At 53.2% G+C, this 13,995-nt stretch overlaps 2 protein-coding genes across 2 annotated transcripts; both read right to left on the bottom strand.

The window, feature by feature from the left end:
* Positions 1-1,103: 1,103 nt before the first annotated feature.
* On the bottom strand, positions 1,104-7,620 carry LOC117650548 (receptor-type tyrosine-protein phosphatase alpha-like). The gene is made up of 17 exons (XM_034394056.1): positions 7,527-7,620; positions 7,057-7,278; positions 6,777-6,873; positions 6,473-6,705; positions 5,657-5,856; positions 5,182-5,338; positions 4,835-5,116; positions 4,453-4,752; positions 4,133-4,223; positions 3,816-4,014; positions 3,241-3,361; positions 3,065-3,144; positions 2,702-2,836; positions 2,482-2,604; positions 1,839-1,987; positions 1,537-1,672; positions 1,104-1,361 (listed from the first exon to the last, which is right to left on the bottom strand). The coding sequence occupies exons 3-17, from the start codon at positions 6,860-6,862 to the stop codon at positions 1,191-1,193; spliced, it is 2,463 nt and encodes an 820-aa protein (XP_034249947.1). The 5' UTR covers positions 6,863-6,873; positions 7,057-7,278; positions 7,527-7,620; the 3' UTR covers positions 1,104-1,190.
* A 1,034-nt stretch (positions 7,621-8,654) lies between these two features.
* On the bottom strand, positions 8,655-13,011 carry LOC117651164 (mucin-2-like). The gene is made up of 6 exons (XM_034394969.1): positions 12,923-13,011; positions 12,760-12,834; positions 12,241-12,567; positions 11,816-12,163; positions 9,444-10,231; positions 8,655-8,666 (listed from the first exon to the last, which is right to left on the bottom strand). The coding sequence occupies exons 1-6, from the start codon at positions 12,933-12,935 to the stop codon at positions 8,655-8,657; spliced, it is 1,563 nt and encodes a 520-aa protein (XP_034250860.1). The 5' UTR covers positions 12,936-13,011.
* Between the last annotated feature and the right edge of the window lie 984 nt (positions 13,012-13,995).

Raw genomic sequence — 13,995 nt, 5'->3', positions numbered from 1 at the left:
GAGCGAGATAGAGTGACAGGGTTGTTTGGAACCAACCTGCTAGCAAGAGGGCCTGAGCACTGGTGACCATTTGCATAGCAGAGGGGCCAATTGTATAGTTTCGATCAGTGCACGGAGGAGCTGGGGAAGCAGAACTTCTCGAAGTGTACTTCAACAAGGCTAAGTAGCCTTTCATCGGCGAAGCGGTGACCAGGACTCAATCGATACAGAAGATTAAGAGTGTGGAAATTTTAAGTATGGTTCAAAAGTTTGAAATCTTAACTGTTCAGTTATCCTTTTTTTTTGTCTAAAGCTTTGTCATGACAGTCTGGTTTATGAAAGAATGGTTCATTCTACTCAATTTGAAAATACAAAATTTTTGTCTTGTGAGTCGAAGAGGAGAAATGAGAAATCGAAAGAAATAGTTTTATTCTGTGAGCCATTATTTAGAAATCGTACATAGGCGGATTGACCATCAAGCTTAACTGCTAAAAACATAGTAACTCACTAACTCTTGTACCCTGTACCGTGTACTTACGCCAATTAATTTATTTTGTACAACATTGCATCGGGGTGTCTGCATCTTCTTGCACTGAAATGGGTCATTTTTTTTTAAATGTTACAATTTGCCGTTTCAAACTTGAAAATTGAAAGTTGTCCGAGTTTTTAAATATATTGGGCTTGTTTTTATATCTTGGCATGCACAATGCGAAAACAAAATCGAGCGTTACGAGATTCTAGGGAAACGGATTTCCGCAAAATTTACACCGTTCCACGGGCGTAAATCGTTAGTTTACGCTGAGCATATTTTTTTTCCTTTGTTTTACCAGTGCAGCTTCAAGGTTTACATTTTGCACCTTCTGGAGGTCTCAGTCACCTAAGACCTCTCCTGTAATCCCTAAACCTCATGGTGGATCCCTTCGAAGCACCAGAAGCACGATTTATCGAGTTAATCTTTTGGTCGCAATGCACTCTAAATGTCTTACGAAGAAATTTCCCATAATACGAAGGAAATGGCGCAAGCATAATACGAAGGTGGTTTTTCTTCGTATTACGAAGGTTTTTCTTTGTATCTTACAATGAAAAAGCTAAAAAGATTCGTATTACGAAGGAATATTGCTTCGTATTATGCTTGCGCCGATTTCACTGTAACATACGAATAACATAGGTCAAATTTCATTGTAAGACATTTAGAGTGTGGGTCAGGAACTTCAAACTGTACCATTTCTGGAGAATGACTTAAATGAGTTCCGAAACACGAAAACGGCAAGTGCCTGCAGCTCTGCAGCCTTCTTTGGCCCTTTACATGCAGGCTTGTATTTTCGTATGATTGGGTCATCCATAGCAACCATCAGACATTTTATCAGAAAGCAATATTGCTCCTGCAACAGATAAACAGAACGATGAGTCACGTGCACGAACTAAACGATGAGCATGTTGATACCTCCCAGCAAATGAGAGCCATCTTTGGTCTAAGAGGCCCCTTTCAGCTGGAAGGCGTCGAGGTAGCCGTCCTCATGAAGCTGCTGTGCTCAGCTGTGCCTGCACTGCCCTCACCTGACTCTGCACCATGAACGGCCGCTGCTCTCTCAGATTCAACACAACGCCAAAGACATCGATTTTCCTCTTGGTCTTAATGCACTGCAGCAGAATGTCCAAGGCTATGAGGGTCCCGGTCCTGCCGACACCAGCGCTGCCGGCCAAACAAAGGAAGATTCGATAATAACAACAACAGCGCCTTCGCACGGAGCGCGGTAACGGTCGTGGTGACTTGGAGGCCTGTAGCGCCTTTGAGCCACCCTCCGGTGCCGAGGGGCAAGGTCTCCACACCTTGCAGTGGGGACACGCCCACGGCCTACCTGCAGTGCACAGCGATCATGCCGGGGAACAGCAGGGCCTGGCGGCGCAGCGTGATGCAGAACTGCAGTACGTGCTTGGGAGACGCGGGGCAGCCGAAGTCGGGCCACTCGCGGAAGTGCAAGTGGTTGACCGTCCGCTTCTCCGAGCCCTGCAAGCCACAAAAACATTTCCTGGTTTTCCTAGGACCCCTAGGACTTATTAGGCCGAGGGGTCGGCAACTTCCCTTGGCCCTGTACGAGGGAGTATACGTATATTACCAGTAATATAGGTAATATATGTGTAATATAAAGTAATACAAAGTAATATATAGTAATATAGGGGTATTATAGAGGCGAAAACCGTGCAGCACCAGCCGTGCCGCCGGTTAGCGCACGGTAGCGCCTAGGAGGTAGACCACCCAACGGCCGCCCTGCTCTGTTAGCGCACGGCAGCGCCTGCCTCGACTCGTCAGGGAGACCACTCGCCTACGAGCACCGGACCGGGCGGCTCCGGGCGGCTCCGGGCGGCTCCGGGCGCCCAAAAGGTATTTTGAAAGAAAGGGTGGCAAATGGTTCATAATTTGAAACGACTGTGAAAAATGAGCCGGCGACGGGGGTGTGCTACCGTAATACGTTTGAGTGCCACTGCAGTGGCATGCCCCACCTTGGTCAAGACGATGGTCCTGAGCGTGTAGAACTCCAGGTCGCTCTGCACACAGGTCGCCACGGACAAGTCGGCCCACGTGAAGCGGTCCTCCAGCTCCGGGTAGTACTGGTGGCACTTGGTCTGCGGAGGGGAAACGAAACGGGCATTTCTCAGAGGGCTGTGCGATGCCGCCTGCACTGCACTGCACACCCAACACCGCTGCAGCGCGCGGACTCGCCTTGCCGTCCTCCACCAGGTTAGTGAGCATCACGACGGTGCGCACGTTGTTCTCCCACACCATGAACCAGAAGTCCTTGGTCGTGCTGTCCTTGGGGCCCTGCGCCGCGATGTACTCCGGCCAGCCCGAGAAGCCCTGCGCGGTGGAGGAGGAGGTCGCGGTCAATGGCAGTGTTGCCAAAAGCGAGGCAACGCCAATACTACTCCCTTCGTGGACGAGTGGAGGAGTTTGCCGTCTCCACACTTTAAAGTGTGGAGATTGGCTAAATCTCTTGGCACAGCGCAGAAAACTCCACGTGGAGAACTCCGCACTCTCTCGCACAGTGCTCCTAAGATCGATATGACTTCTCTGACGGGCCCTCACCGTGATAAAGGATGCGTTGATGTAGTTGGAGACATCATCGTCCTCGTCAAAGTTGAGCAGGCGGACTCTGTTCTTGTCGACTGCAGCTCACAGAGAATGCAGAGAATCAAAGACATGAACTGCGGGAGGAGAGCAGTGGCGTGGACGCACGTGGCGGTGGACCAAGGTGGACTCACACGGGATGACGTTGGAGTATCGGTTCTTGGAGGCGTTCATCGGCAGATGCCCCGCCCTGCTCGGCGTGCTGGCGGCCACCTGGCTGCTGAGGGCGCTGAGGGCCTCGAACTGCCTCAGTAGCTGCAATCGTCACGCCACAGTTATCGCTCATTCGCAAAGTTCCGTATCAAACGAAAACAAAAAGGGAAACCCTTGGGAAAACGACGGTCAAACCCGAGTCAAACCCGAACTCTGCGCTTCCTGGTGCGCTTCCGCGTAAGGAGTTTTTAAGTATCCACCCTTACAAACTATTTTGAGCCTTCCAATGAAAAGTAGCTTGTCATAACAAAGAATTTTGAGCATAAGCTTACAAAGAAAAATACTTCGCAATTTACGAACTTAGGACAGTCCTGAAAACGGGCGGCCGGCTCATAAAAACGCACCTCCAGGACGGCCCTGGAAGTTTTGCCTTTTCCACCAGGACCGTCCTGGAATCGGATCCTCCGTAACCTTGAAGCCCTTCGGTCCTGGTTTTTGTTGGAGGCGTTTTTACCATGCACCTCCGCGTTGTGCAGTCCTTGGTTTGGCAGTGTACCTGGGGGCTCTTGTTGTCCCGCAGCATGTCCTCGTACAGCAGGCGGAACTGGCGCTTAGTGACGGGCTCCGGCACCCCCGTCCACGCACGGTCGTTGTGCTTGATGCTCCCCAGGGCGGAGTCCGGGCGTTCCGGGCCGCGCGGCAAGGCGCGGCGCGCGCTGGGCTTGGGCTGGCCGCCGCAACGCCCGTTGCGGCGTCTGCCAAAGACAAAAACCAGTTACGAGTGTGAGGCCTGCGATCTAATTTACAAATAGCGTGCAAGGCATAGCGAACGCTCCTGAAAAACAGTACAGGCCCGGCACTGTGTTCCTTTACCGCTCTCTGCAGTATTTGACGAAAAGGATCAAGTTGATGGCAGCCAGTGGAAACGCGCCGTACACCACGTATTTCAAAATGTCATGGTTGTCTGGAATGAGCAAAAGCAATACTCGTGTAGATTTTGTCAGAATGTCAGAAACATGTTGGAAATCCTGAACGAAATTCGCGCACCTCTGAAAGCTGGAGAGAGAGAGACAGAGAGAGAGAGAGAGAGAGAGAGAGAGAGAGAGAGAGAGAGAGAGAGAGAGAGAGAGAGAGAGAGAGAGAGAGAGAGAGAGAGAGAGAGAGAGAGAGAGAGAGATTGTCGGAATGCTTACCTCCCCAAGAGGGGTTGCCGCCGGCCACCGTGACGGCCACGAGAGGCGCGGTCACGACCATCCGGGGCACGGTGAGGGCGGCCTGCACGTGGACGGAGTACACCTTGCCCGGCGTCAGGGGCCTGTTGCAGTACAGCGAGGCGTCGGGGCTGTCTGAACTGGCAGTGCTGGCAGTGCTGGTGGTGCTGGCTGAGGTGGCGGTGCTAGCGGTGCTGGTTGTGCTCGCAGTGCTGGCATCAGCGCTGTTGCAGGCGTTCTCGCTGCCACCGATGACGAACGTCACCTTGTTGGATTTCTTGCCTGGGCCCAGAAATACAGGACTGCATCGCGGTTGCCGCGCGACAGCTGACGGCCGAAGGCGTCGCGGCGTCGCGGCACCAACCTTTGAACGGGTTCCAGCGCTCGCCCGTGGCCCTGAAGGGCGGCTCGACGCTGGCGACTGCCAAGCCCCTGGTCCACTGCTGCGTCTGCGGCCTCTGCAGGACCAGGTCCTCGATGTCGCAACGCTTGCCCAGCTCACTCTGGCCCTCCGTGACGATGATGCGGTAGTAGTCGGGGCCGGCCCGCGACGACACGAACAGGCTGCTGGAGAAGGACACGGCCACCTGCCCGTCCCCGCCTTGCACGCACGTCGCCGAGACTCCGGGGTCGCGCGGATTCGAATCTGGTTCAAGTGTCCGCGTGAGAATGCTTTTCCGACTTACTAACCAACGGCGACCTCTGTCGTACCGAGAAACGGTACGATGTACTCCTTGCTGGTGGACGTGCTCTTGTAGTAGTCGTTCTTGGCCGAGAGGGTCACCACCATCGTGGAGTTCTGCGCGTAGCACCAGTCGAAGCGTCGGTCGTTAAAAGGGATCCTGAAGGTGCCGTCCGCGCGCATGTACTGCAACGGAAAGCCCAGGGTTCACAGCGGCGCACAGCGGCCACCCTGAACCCCGAGCCCTTTGGCCAATTCTGAGACATCCAGGCCCGCTGTTCCGGGGCAGAGCAGGCTTGCCTGTGGCTAACCCACTCCCTGACTTAGAAGCGAAACACCTTCGACTCTTTGCCCCTCACCGTTTGCCCTCCACCCTGTGCCCTCCACCCTGTGCCCTCCACCCTGTGCCCTCCACCCTGTGCCCTCCACCCTGTGCCCTCCACCCTGTGCCCTCCACCCTGTGCCCTCCACCCTGTGCCCTCCACCCTGTGCCCTTGTCCGTACCGGGTCGATGCTGAATCCCTGCGTGATTGACGGGAGGCCCTCTCCTTCCTCGAAACTCAGGCTCGCTTCGTACCAGCTGAGCTGTCCGCCGTTGGCCTCGCACGGTGGGTACCCCACGATGGACAGCGCCGAGGTGGTCTGGCCGTCGTGCAGTGGCGCGCTGGCTGAGTCCACGATGTCAAACGAGAGCGGGCTGGGCGCTGTCGACCACAACCATTTCACAACGTTGCCTCTATGGCACTGTGCTCCGCGAGAGAAAAGGGAAGTTGTGGCTTTCATTTTGATGCTATTGTCCGCCTTGATAGAGGGTCCCCAGTCCCCACCCTACCCTCTGTATATCTATTTTATAACAACAAGACAAACTAGTGTTAAGCATGTTGTAGGTTCAGGCTCGAAACTCGCAAATCTTAATCACCTTTTAACGGCACTATATTCCGTTAGATTTCTACCATCGCAAAATTGATTTATATTCCCCTTTTTTACAGTTCATATGCATACAAGGTATCAACAGTTTCGAAGGCACAGTGGATTTCGGTTCCCAGCTAGAGAATTTCCGTGTCCTGTGATCACTGAGAACGAAAAAGTCATGATCATTACCCAATTTTGGGTGAGGAATTCTTCCTCACCCAAATTTGGGTAATAAAGAATTCCTCGCCCAAAATTTTAGTCATGATCATGACTCCTTTGATACTAAGTGATACAGTGACTGCATCCCTCGGTACAGTAGGGAGCCTCTTCAGGGTACAGTGCATCAAAATCAACAGTCACGGCCTTAAGTTTTCTCTGGCAGCGTGGCGCCGTGTGGCGCAGACTCACCCTTGGGTGGCATGCTCATAGCCCAGCCAGGGCTGCGCAGCCCACTGCTGCCAGTGGCACTGGTCGTCGCCTCCACCGTTAGAACGAACAGCCCTCCGCCGGGCAGGAAGCGCTTCAGGCCCCCGCAGCACAATGGCCCGGCGGGGGCGTAGAAGCGGTACTTGCCCTCGCGGGGACGCAACGGGCAGGCCGGGTCGAGCGAGGGCGGCGGCGTCAGCTTGGAGTACTGGGAACTGGAAACGAGAGTTGAATAACGTAACAAAAGTCGATAATAATGAAGACTTTGATCTCGCATTGGGAGTACCTGGCATGCACCAGGTACGAGGTGCCAAAGTCACTGCCCGAGTCCGTCCAATGAAGTTCGTCATAGTACGTGTCGTACATCGGCATACCGATGGAACCTGGCAAGGCGAAATCAGAATGTCGGCATGCCACGGCCAAGCTCCGCCCCAGCCCAGCCCCACGCCCCCAGCCCCACGCCCACCCCAGCCCACACGCACGCCCAGCCCCACGCCCCCAGCCCCACGCCCCCAGCCCCACGCCCCCAGCCCCACGCGCCCAGCCCCACGCCCCTGCCCCCTTACCGTTGTTTTCGGCGGTAGTTGTGAAGAAAGTAAACTCCGAACATTGCGACTGCGCTTTGAAGTCCCGGCTGACGTGCTTGGCGACGCAGCCGTAGAAAGAGTTAGGCGTGAGGTTTTCCAAGAACACCGAGGTCCTCGGAGCCCCAGCCTTCGGCACGCGTATTCTGGCGAAGAAGTCGATGTACGAGTGCGCGTTGGTGGGGCTAACTCCACACCACACCTACGAGGGGCAGGATTTCGTTTGACTTCACAGCACGGTAAAAAATGTTATGGGGCATTTTTTTTGGTCACACGAGCTACGCAATTTTAAGCACATCCGACGGTGCTAAAATTTTCGCATACCTGGACATATGCCTACGTAAATTGACCTCATGGTGTTGACCGCCAGCCACGGCCGCCTAGTGCAGCCCAACTTGGCGTCCAAGCCCCAATACTTGCAGATGCGTTTGACGCCGCTACGCCTACTTTACCCCGGTCGACTTGGCACGCGCCTTCCACGCCCAACGTCGGCCAGCTCAGCAGAGCCTGCCGCGGACGCACGCTGGCGGCGTTTCCAAGGGCCCGGTCGTGGGCTACGGGCTCAAATTGGGTGTGTGGTTACGGACGGGCTACCGGTCATTAGCTATTTTAAGCACCTGACGGTGATACAACCGGATACAATATGTACAGTAATTGAATTATTCTGGCACAGGCCAGATGACCTTTGGGTTTAAAAGCGTCCACACTTGTGTAAATCTTGTCAGAACGTTAGAAACCTGTCTGAAAACCTGATAAAAATTCTCGCACCTCTGAAAGCTGAAAACGTATTCTGACATTCTGCAGAACTCGGGACATTAATTTGAGAATAAGTTTTCAGAATTTTAGCTTTCAGAAGTGCGCGAATTTTGACCAGGATTTCAAACGTGTTTCTGATATTCTGACAAAATTTATACGAGAGCCAGGTGCTAACGAACGCACAAAAAAAGCTTACAAAGCGTGTGCTTTGGAACTACAAAGAAAATGAAGGCATTGTAGAATTGCGTAGTATTGTGAAGAAATGCTTCGCATTACGAGGGATTTTGTTTCGTAATTCAAGCATTTCTTCGTAGATTTTACACCACCAACTCAGTGGTCGGTGTGTGCCTCACCGATCCAGGCAGTCTGCTGGGCTGGCAGCCCGCCGTCGGTGTGCTCGCTGCGCGCCTCGACGGTCGCTTGGACCTTGGTGGGCTTCCAGTAGTCGGTGCGCATCGGCACGTCGACGCAGGTTTCTGTGTAACCTAGGCCAGCCTCGACGTCCCACGACCCGTCGTCATAGTCCGTCTCAGGCGACTCCCCGTCGAACACCGGGCAGAACGTGCCATAGCTGTTTGGACAAGGAGCTCGGTTACAAATTAGAGTAGCGTTGGCAGGATGGCAAATTATTTAAAAATAGAAACCCAAGGGAACGAAAAATATTACTCTTTGGCTGTGAGGGTCGTCTGTTTCGAGGTGTCGAACTGCCATGATTCTGAAAGGATAGCAATTGAAAATGGTGACACGTGCATGGTGGTAACTTGTTTTCGCCAAAAGGAAAACCAGAGGGGAAAACAACTTTGAAATAATTTGCGCACCGTTAATTAAAATTCACACTGAGAATGAAAGAGTCATGATCATGACTAAAATTTTGGGTGAGGAGTTCTTTATTACCCAAATTTGGGTGAGGAAATTTTCCTCGCCCAAATTTGAGTGAGGAAAGTTTCCTCACCCAAATTTGGGTCATAATACTATGGAGCTAGATAGGGAGCTGATACACCCTTCCTCACCCAAAATTGGGCGAGGAACCATTTCTCGCCCAAATTGGGCGAGGAAACGTTCCTCGCCCAAATTTGGGTGAGAAAGTAAACCTCGCCCAAAATTGGGTATTGATCATGACTTTTTCATTCTCAGTGGCAAGTTACACGTTATTTCACGTTCGACATTTTCGACGCTGTTTCAACGTTATTCCAACGTGATTTCACTTTACTTCAAAGGAAAACGTACGCATTAATTGAAGTTGTTTCCCCTCTTGAAGATAACTAAACGGACAAAAATGAACAATATTCTCCAGCTTCAAACAGTTTGGCGATGGTTCGTTAGAAAGCGTATCCTATTTAGCCTGTCCTATCCTCACCTGCGATATTTTCACAGACTACACACGTTGGTACGCATGGCTCGTCGCTCGTGGAGTCGCCCGGCGTCGTGGACGGGGTGGACGGGGTGGACGGGGTGGACGGGGTGGGCGGGGTTGACGGGGTGGACGGGGTGGGCGGGGTTGACGGGGTTGACGGAGTTGACCGGGTGGACGGGGTTGACGGGGTTGACGGGGTGGGCGGGGTGGACGGGGTGGGCGGGGTGGACGGGGTGGGCGGGGTGGGTGGCGTAGGTGCCGTGGGCGAGGTAAGCGGGTTGAGCGATATGGGTGAGGTAGTTGGGGTGGGTGAGATGGGAGAGCTAGGTGGGGAGGGCGATTTGGTTGAGGTAGGCGGGGTGGGCGAGATGGGTGAGCTAGGTGAGGTAGGCGATTTGGTTGAGGTAGGCGGGGTGGGCGAGATGGGTGAGCTAGGCGTGGTGGGCGAGGTGGTTGAGGTAGGCGGGATGGGCGAGATGGGTGAGCTAGGCGTGGTGGGCGATTTGGTTGAGGTTGGTGGGGTGGGCGAGATGGGTGGGGTATACCAGGTCCAGGTGGGAGATGTGGTCGAGTCATGCGATGTCGACGCCTTAGGCGAGGTATGCGGTGTATGCGGGGTATTCGGGGTGCGCGGGGTACGCAGGGTAGGCTCCTCAGGCGATCTCCTCGAGGTGTGCGGGGTCCCCGCCGAGGTCCTCGGGTCAGGCAGCATGCCCACTGTCCCCACGCTGGCCCCCCGGCGACGTCTTGGTCTCGACAGCATCGTTGGAGATGGAGAACTGCAGAGTTTGAAGTTGCCGGTGCCGGCGTCGGTTGGGCCGTCGCTGGAGGTGGTGGTGGGAGGCTCTGTGATGCCCGCGTCGGGAGCGTTCGGGGGCAAGGGGTCGTAGTGGTCCATGCACAGCTCGGCGTTGTGCTCCAGCGTCACCTGGTAGTGGCTCACGCAGGACGCCATCTCCAGCGGGGGCTGCCAAGTCATGCAGATTGTAGCCTTGCCGGTTGGAAGCAGGCTCGTCTTTATCTGCAGGTTCCTCGGCTCGCTCGGTTCTGTGCCGAAGTATGGGGGTTCGAACACCAGAGCAGCAGAGACAAGTGCGCGACAACTAACTCCGGCACATTCATCGCAGCGCGATGGTTGTACCCCGGTACATTCATTGTGAGGGTATATCCATCGCAGAGAACAAATCAAAACGTTCCGTTAAAAAATAGAGTAATAAAAAAATGCAACTTTTATCAAATGTTACGGGTTACACGAAGCAATATTCCCGGTCAAGAGGGAATATTCCCGGGAACTCTCGGAAATGTTCCCCTATTGTTCCCGGGAATTTTTGATCACTAGACAACCTACAGTGTAATCTAGGTCTAGGCTCAGCGCACGGCAGACGCTCTGTGTGGGGAACTCCTCACTTGAAATCCGGAGGTGCCAAATTTGCAGTCCCCGCGCTATGCGGCAGTCTCCACACTTCAAGTGTGGAGTTCTCCAAGTTTGCATCATGTCATGAGATAGGAGCTCGGTGAGCTACTCCACATGTATGCGAGCAGTATGCGAGCTCCACACGCCCAAGTGCAGAGTATTCCATTAAGTTGGCAGTGCAAACAAAACGATAAAGCCCAACGCAGGGTCGGCCTACACTGCAAGAAAAAGTGTGAATAGTACAACAAAAGTACAACAAAAAATGTACAATAAAAGTACAACACTGATTGTATTAAGTACAACGAAAAGTGTACAAACCACAACGAGGCCTGGACTGCCCAGTAGTCGTCATGCCGGTTTCATTGTACTTTGTACAAGAATTATTGTACTTTGAAAGTACAATAAATTCCTGATAAAAAAAATTGCCAGGAATTTGTGTACCTTTGTTGTGGTTGCCTCGGACCCGCCTGCACAATCGCCCGGTTGCAGGGTTTTGTGGGTCCTGGCCCTGGGACCTCCAAGATTAGGCTGCTCCTTGCGGAGAACGCCTGCGGATCGAAGGGTAGGCATTTCTGCACCATGGCTGTCCACCGGGCTTGCCTACTTCGCTCTCCGCAGGCGCTCCGAGCTCGGCCCCGAGCAGCAGGCACCCTGATTTTAGTTTTCTATTCTCTGGTAAAGCAAATTATTTTTCAACATTTTGTGTTTCTCATCTTTCTATCGAGACTTCACTGTGCGAAAAAACCACAGTAAATCCTGCAACGATTAGTACAGCTGACGCTGTAGTTCAGAGTACGGGATTTACTGTAATTCTTTACAGGATCCACGGCAAAACCAACGTCCGGGTTTCCCAGGCGCACCCTGGAAAAATGCCCTGTTTTTCCAGGGTGCGCCTGGGAAACCCGGACGTTGGTTTTGCCGTGTCCACTGTACATTGAACGGGATTTACTGTGCCGAAGAAGTGGAGTACGGAATATCCTGTACAAACTACAGTAAATCCTGTGGCCGGGCACGGTAAATCCTGCATTCTGAACTACAGTAATTCCTGGCAAAAAATTAACGAGATTCACTGTGGGTTTTTTTCGCACAGTGTTATGGGGTGTTTGGCTATCGCAAGAAAACTGCGCTAGCCACAGTATAGCAGTCCAGGGTGATCGCAAAGATTGGTCGGAAAAATTGTTGGTGAAAGTGTCACCGTGCTTGGCACTCCTACTCACGGGAACCGGGCATGGCGACGCTGACATTCTCCATCTGAGACGGCCCATAGGAGTCCAGGACCGTGGTGCTGAGGGGGAAGGTGGCTACCACCTCCAGGGAGTACGTTATGCAGGGCAGCAGACCCTCGACCGTGGCCTCGGAGGAGTCAATTCCCTGCACCTTCGCGAAGACCGTCTCCACCTCGTCGTCGTCGTCGTCGTCGTCGAACCTCTTGGCTGCGACGGTGTAGCCCTCCACACACTGCTCGACCGGGGCCGGCAGCTCGCTCCAGGACGGCGGCACCCAGGACACCCTCACGGCCGAGCCGTTGACGGGGACGGCCACCACGTCCGTCACCAGCAGCTCCTCTGTAAAACCACTTTGTTGCAGCCGCGGCACGCCGTCGGAAACAAATGGAGCTCTGCAAATGATGCACTGCACACACCGTGACTGCCATCGAAGGTGAAGACGTCGACGGTGCCCACCACCTGCAGGAGGCCCCCCGACGTGTCGAACACCTTCACCGAGATCCTGTAGGCGGTGCACGACTCCAGGTTGCCTATATCCGCGTGGGCCTCGTAATGGCTCTCGATCCAGAAGGACACCCTCGTGTCGACCTCCGTCTGGTACGCGTTCCTCTTCGCGTCCCAGGCCTGGCTCCAGACGCTGTAGTTGAGTCGAGTATCGGCAATCCAAACGATTTCGACGCTGGTCCAATCCACCCCCTTCACGTTCACGTCTCTGTTGTAGGAACGCAGCGGAGAGGCCAGCACTGCAGCACAAAACATGTATTTGTTGTTTTAAGTCAAAGAACTCCGCGTCCGCGTCAGGTGAATGGAAACAATCAAAGTACAGTATGCTTTCCTCCCTTCGTGAGTTAAGGGCTCTTGCCGGCTCTTGCATTTTATGAATAATTATATTAACTGTAAAAATAACTATGAAAAGCTAAATAAGTGGATCTTACGTGCGAAGGCAACAGGAAGGCACAGCACTGCACATGCCAGAGGGAACCAGCGGACACCGAAGCGCCCACCCGACACTGTAAAATCCAAAAAGTTGGTCGGATGCTCATATTTTTTAAAGTTCCCTCTCAAAGTTTGTTGGTTTAAGGAGATGGACGCGCTCACCATTCGTGGTCATGATGCCTTGGTTGCCGTGGCACTGCCGTGCTTCAGTGCGCCAGCACAGCCCCGCGGCGGTACTCCACCCCAGCGGCCCCAGCCCTCTGCGAGTGGAGAGGACACGCCACAAATCACACCGGAGTAGATTATCACAATCGGACTGTTCGGCGATAGCCGTTAATGGTGCCATATGGCGGCAGGCAGTGAGGGAGAGCACGAGGCGCCTGGCGACAAAGCGGGGGGAACGACTTTGGTAATCCGGCTGACAGCAAATTAGTATCCAGATTCCGAAATTATTTACCAGAAATTTGGAGGTCATCCAGAGAGGTGATCCGGAGAAATAGGGAGATAATCCGGGGTAAACCAGCGTGGGTGGGGCTCGACTGGGTCATCGGGGCACATGACGACCCTGCTTGCTCCCTCCCTTACGTTTGAAAGTGTTTGCCGCAACGTGGCCCCGACAGATGTGCGACAGACCGCGTCACCGATTTATTGTGAAGTCAGAGATAATGGAATGGGGTGGCCCCGAGGATAGTCCACTCCTCATAGGCGACCGGTTTGCCTATGGTCTAGGCCACCCTCTCGGCACCAGATGGAGGCGCTGACGCTGGCCTACCTCACAGACATGTTTCAAAGAACTTGAAAAGATAAAACTTTACCATTCTTTGAAACTATCAACACCAAGACAACGGTTCTTAATATTCTTTCGAAAACATTTATGGGAGTGTTCCTTGGTATGTAGTCTAGCCGGATTTGAGAATGCACGTTATGGACCGCGCTTCGACGTTGATGATGAGGTCAAGCCGTTGATTATTGGTATCGACTGTCTGTATGAGTGACACATTTGATGGCCATCAAGATTTTCCTGGCCTGCTCTTCCTGCATGCGTATTTTCCTCCGATTTTTTTTCTGGTATCGTGTTGATGCAATACTTGTATTTTTAATTTTCTTTTTATCTGCTCTTTCTTCTATTCTTTCCTAATCCGATCTATCTGAGTGCCTGAGAAAAATGACTGATCGGTACGAAGAAAAAGTAACTACTACCGTTCCTGTAACTAGTTACCGCCAGTAAGTAACTC

Source organism: Thrips palmi, unplaced genomic scaffold (assembly GCF_012932325.1).
Source record: "Thrips palmi isolate BJ-2018 unplaced genomic scaffold, TpBJ-2018v1 HiC_scaffold_5, whole genome shotgun sequence".
NCBI classification, from domain to species: domain Eukaryota; kingdom Metazoa; phylum Arthropoda; class Insecta; order Thysanoptera; family Thripidae; genus Thrips; species Thrips palmi.
This window is presented reverse-complemented; position numbering and strand designations above follow the sequence as displayed.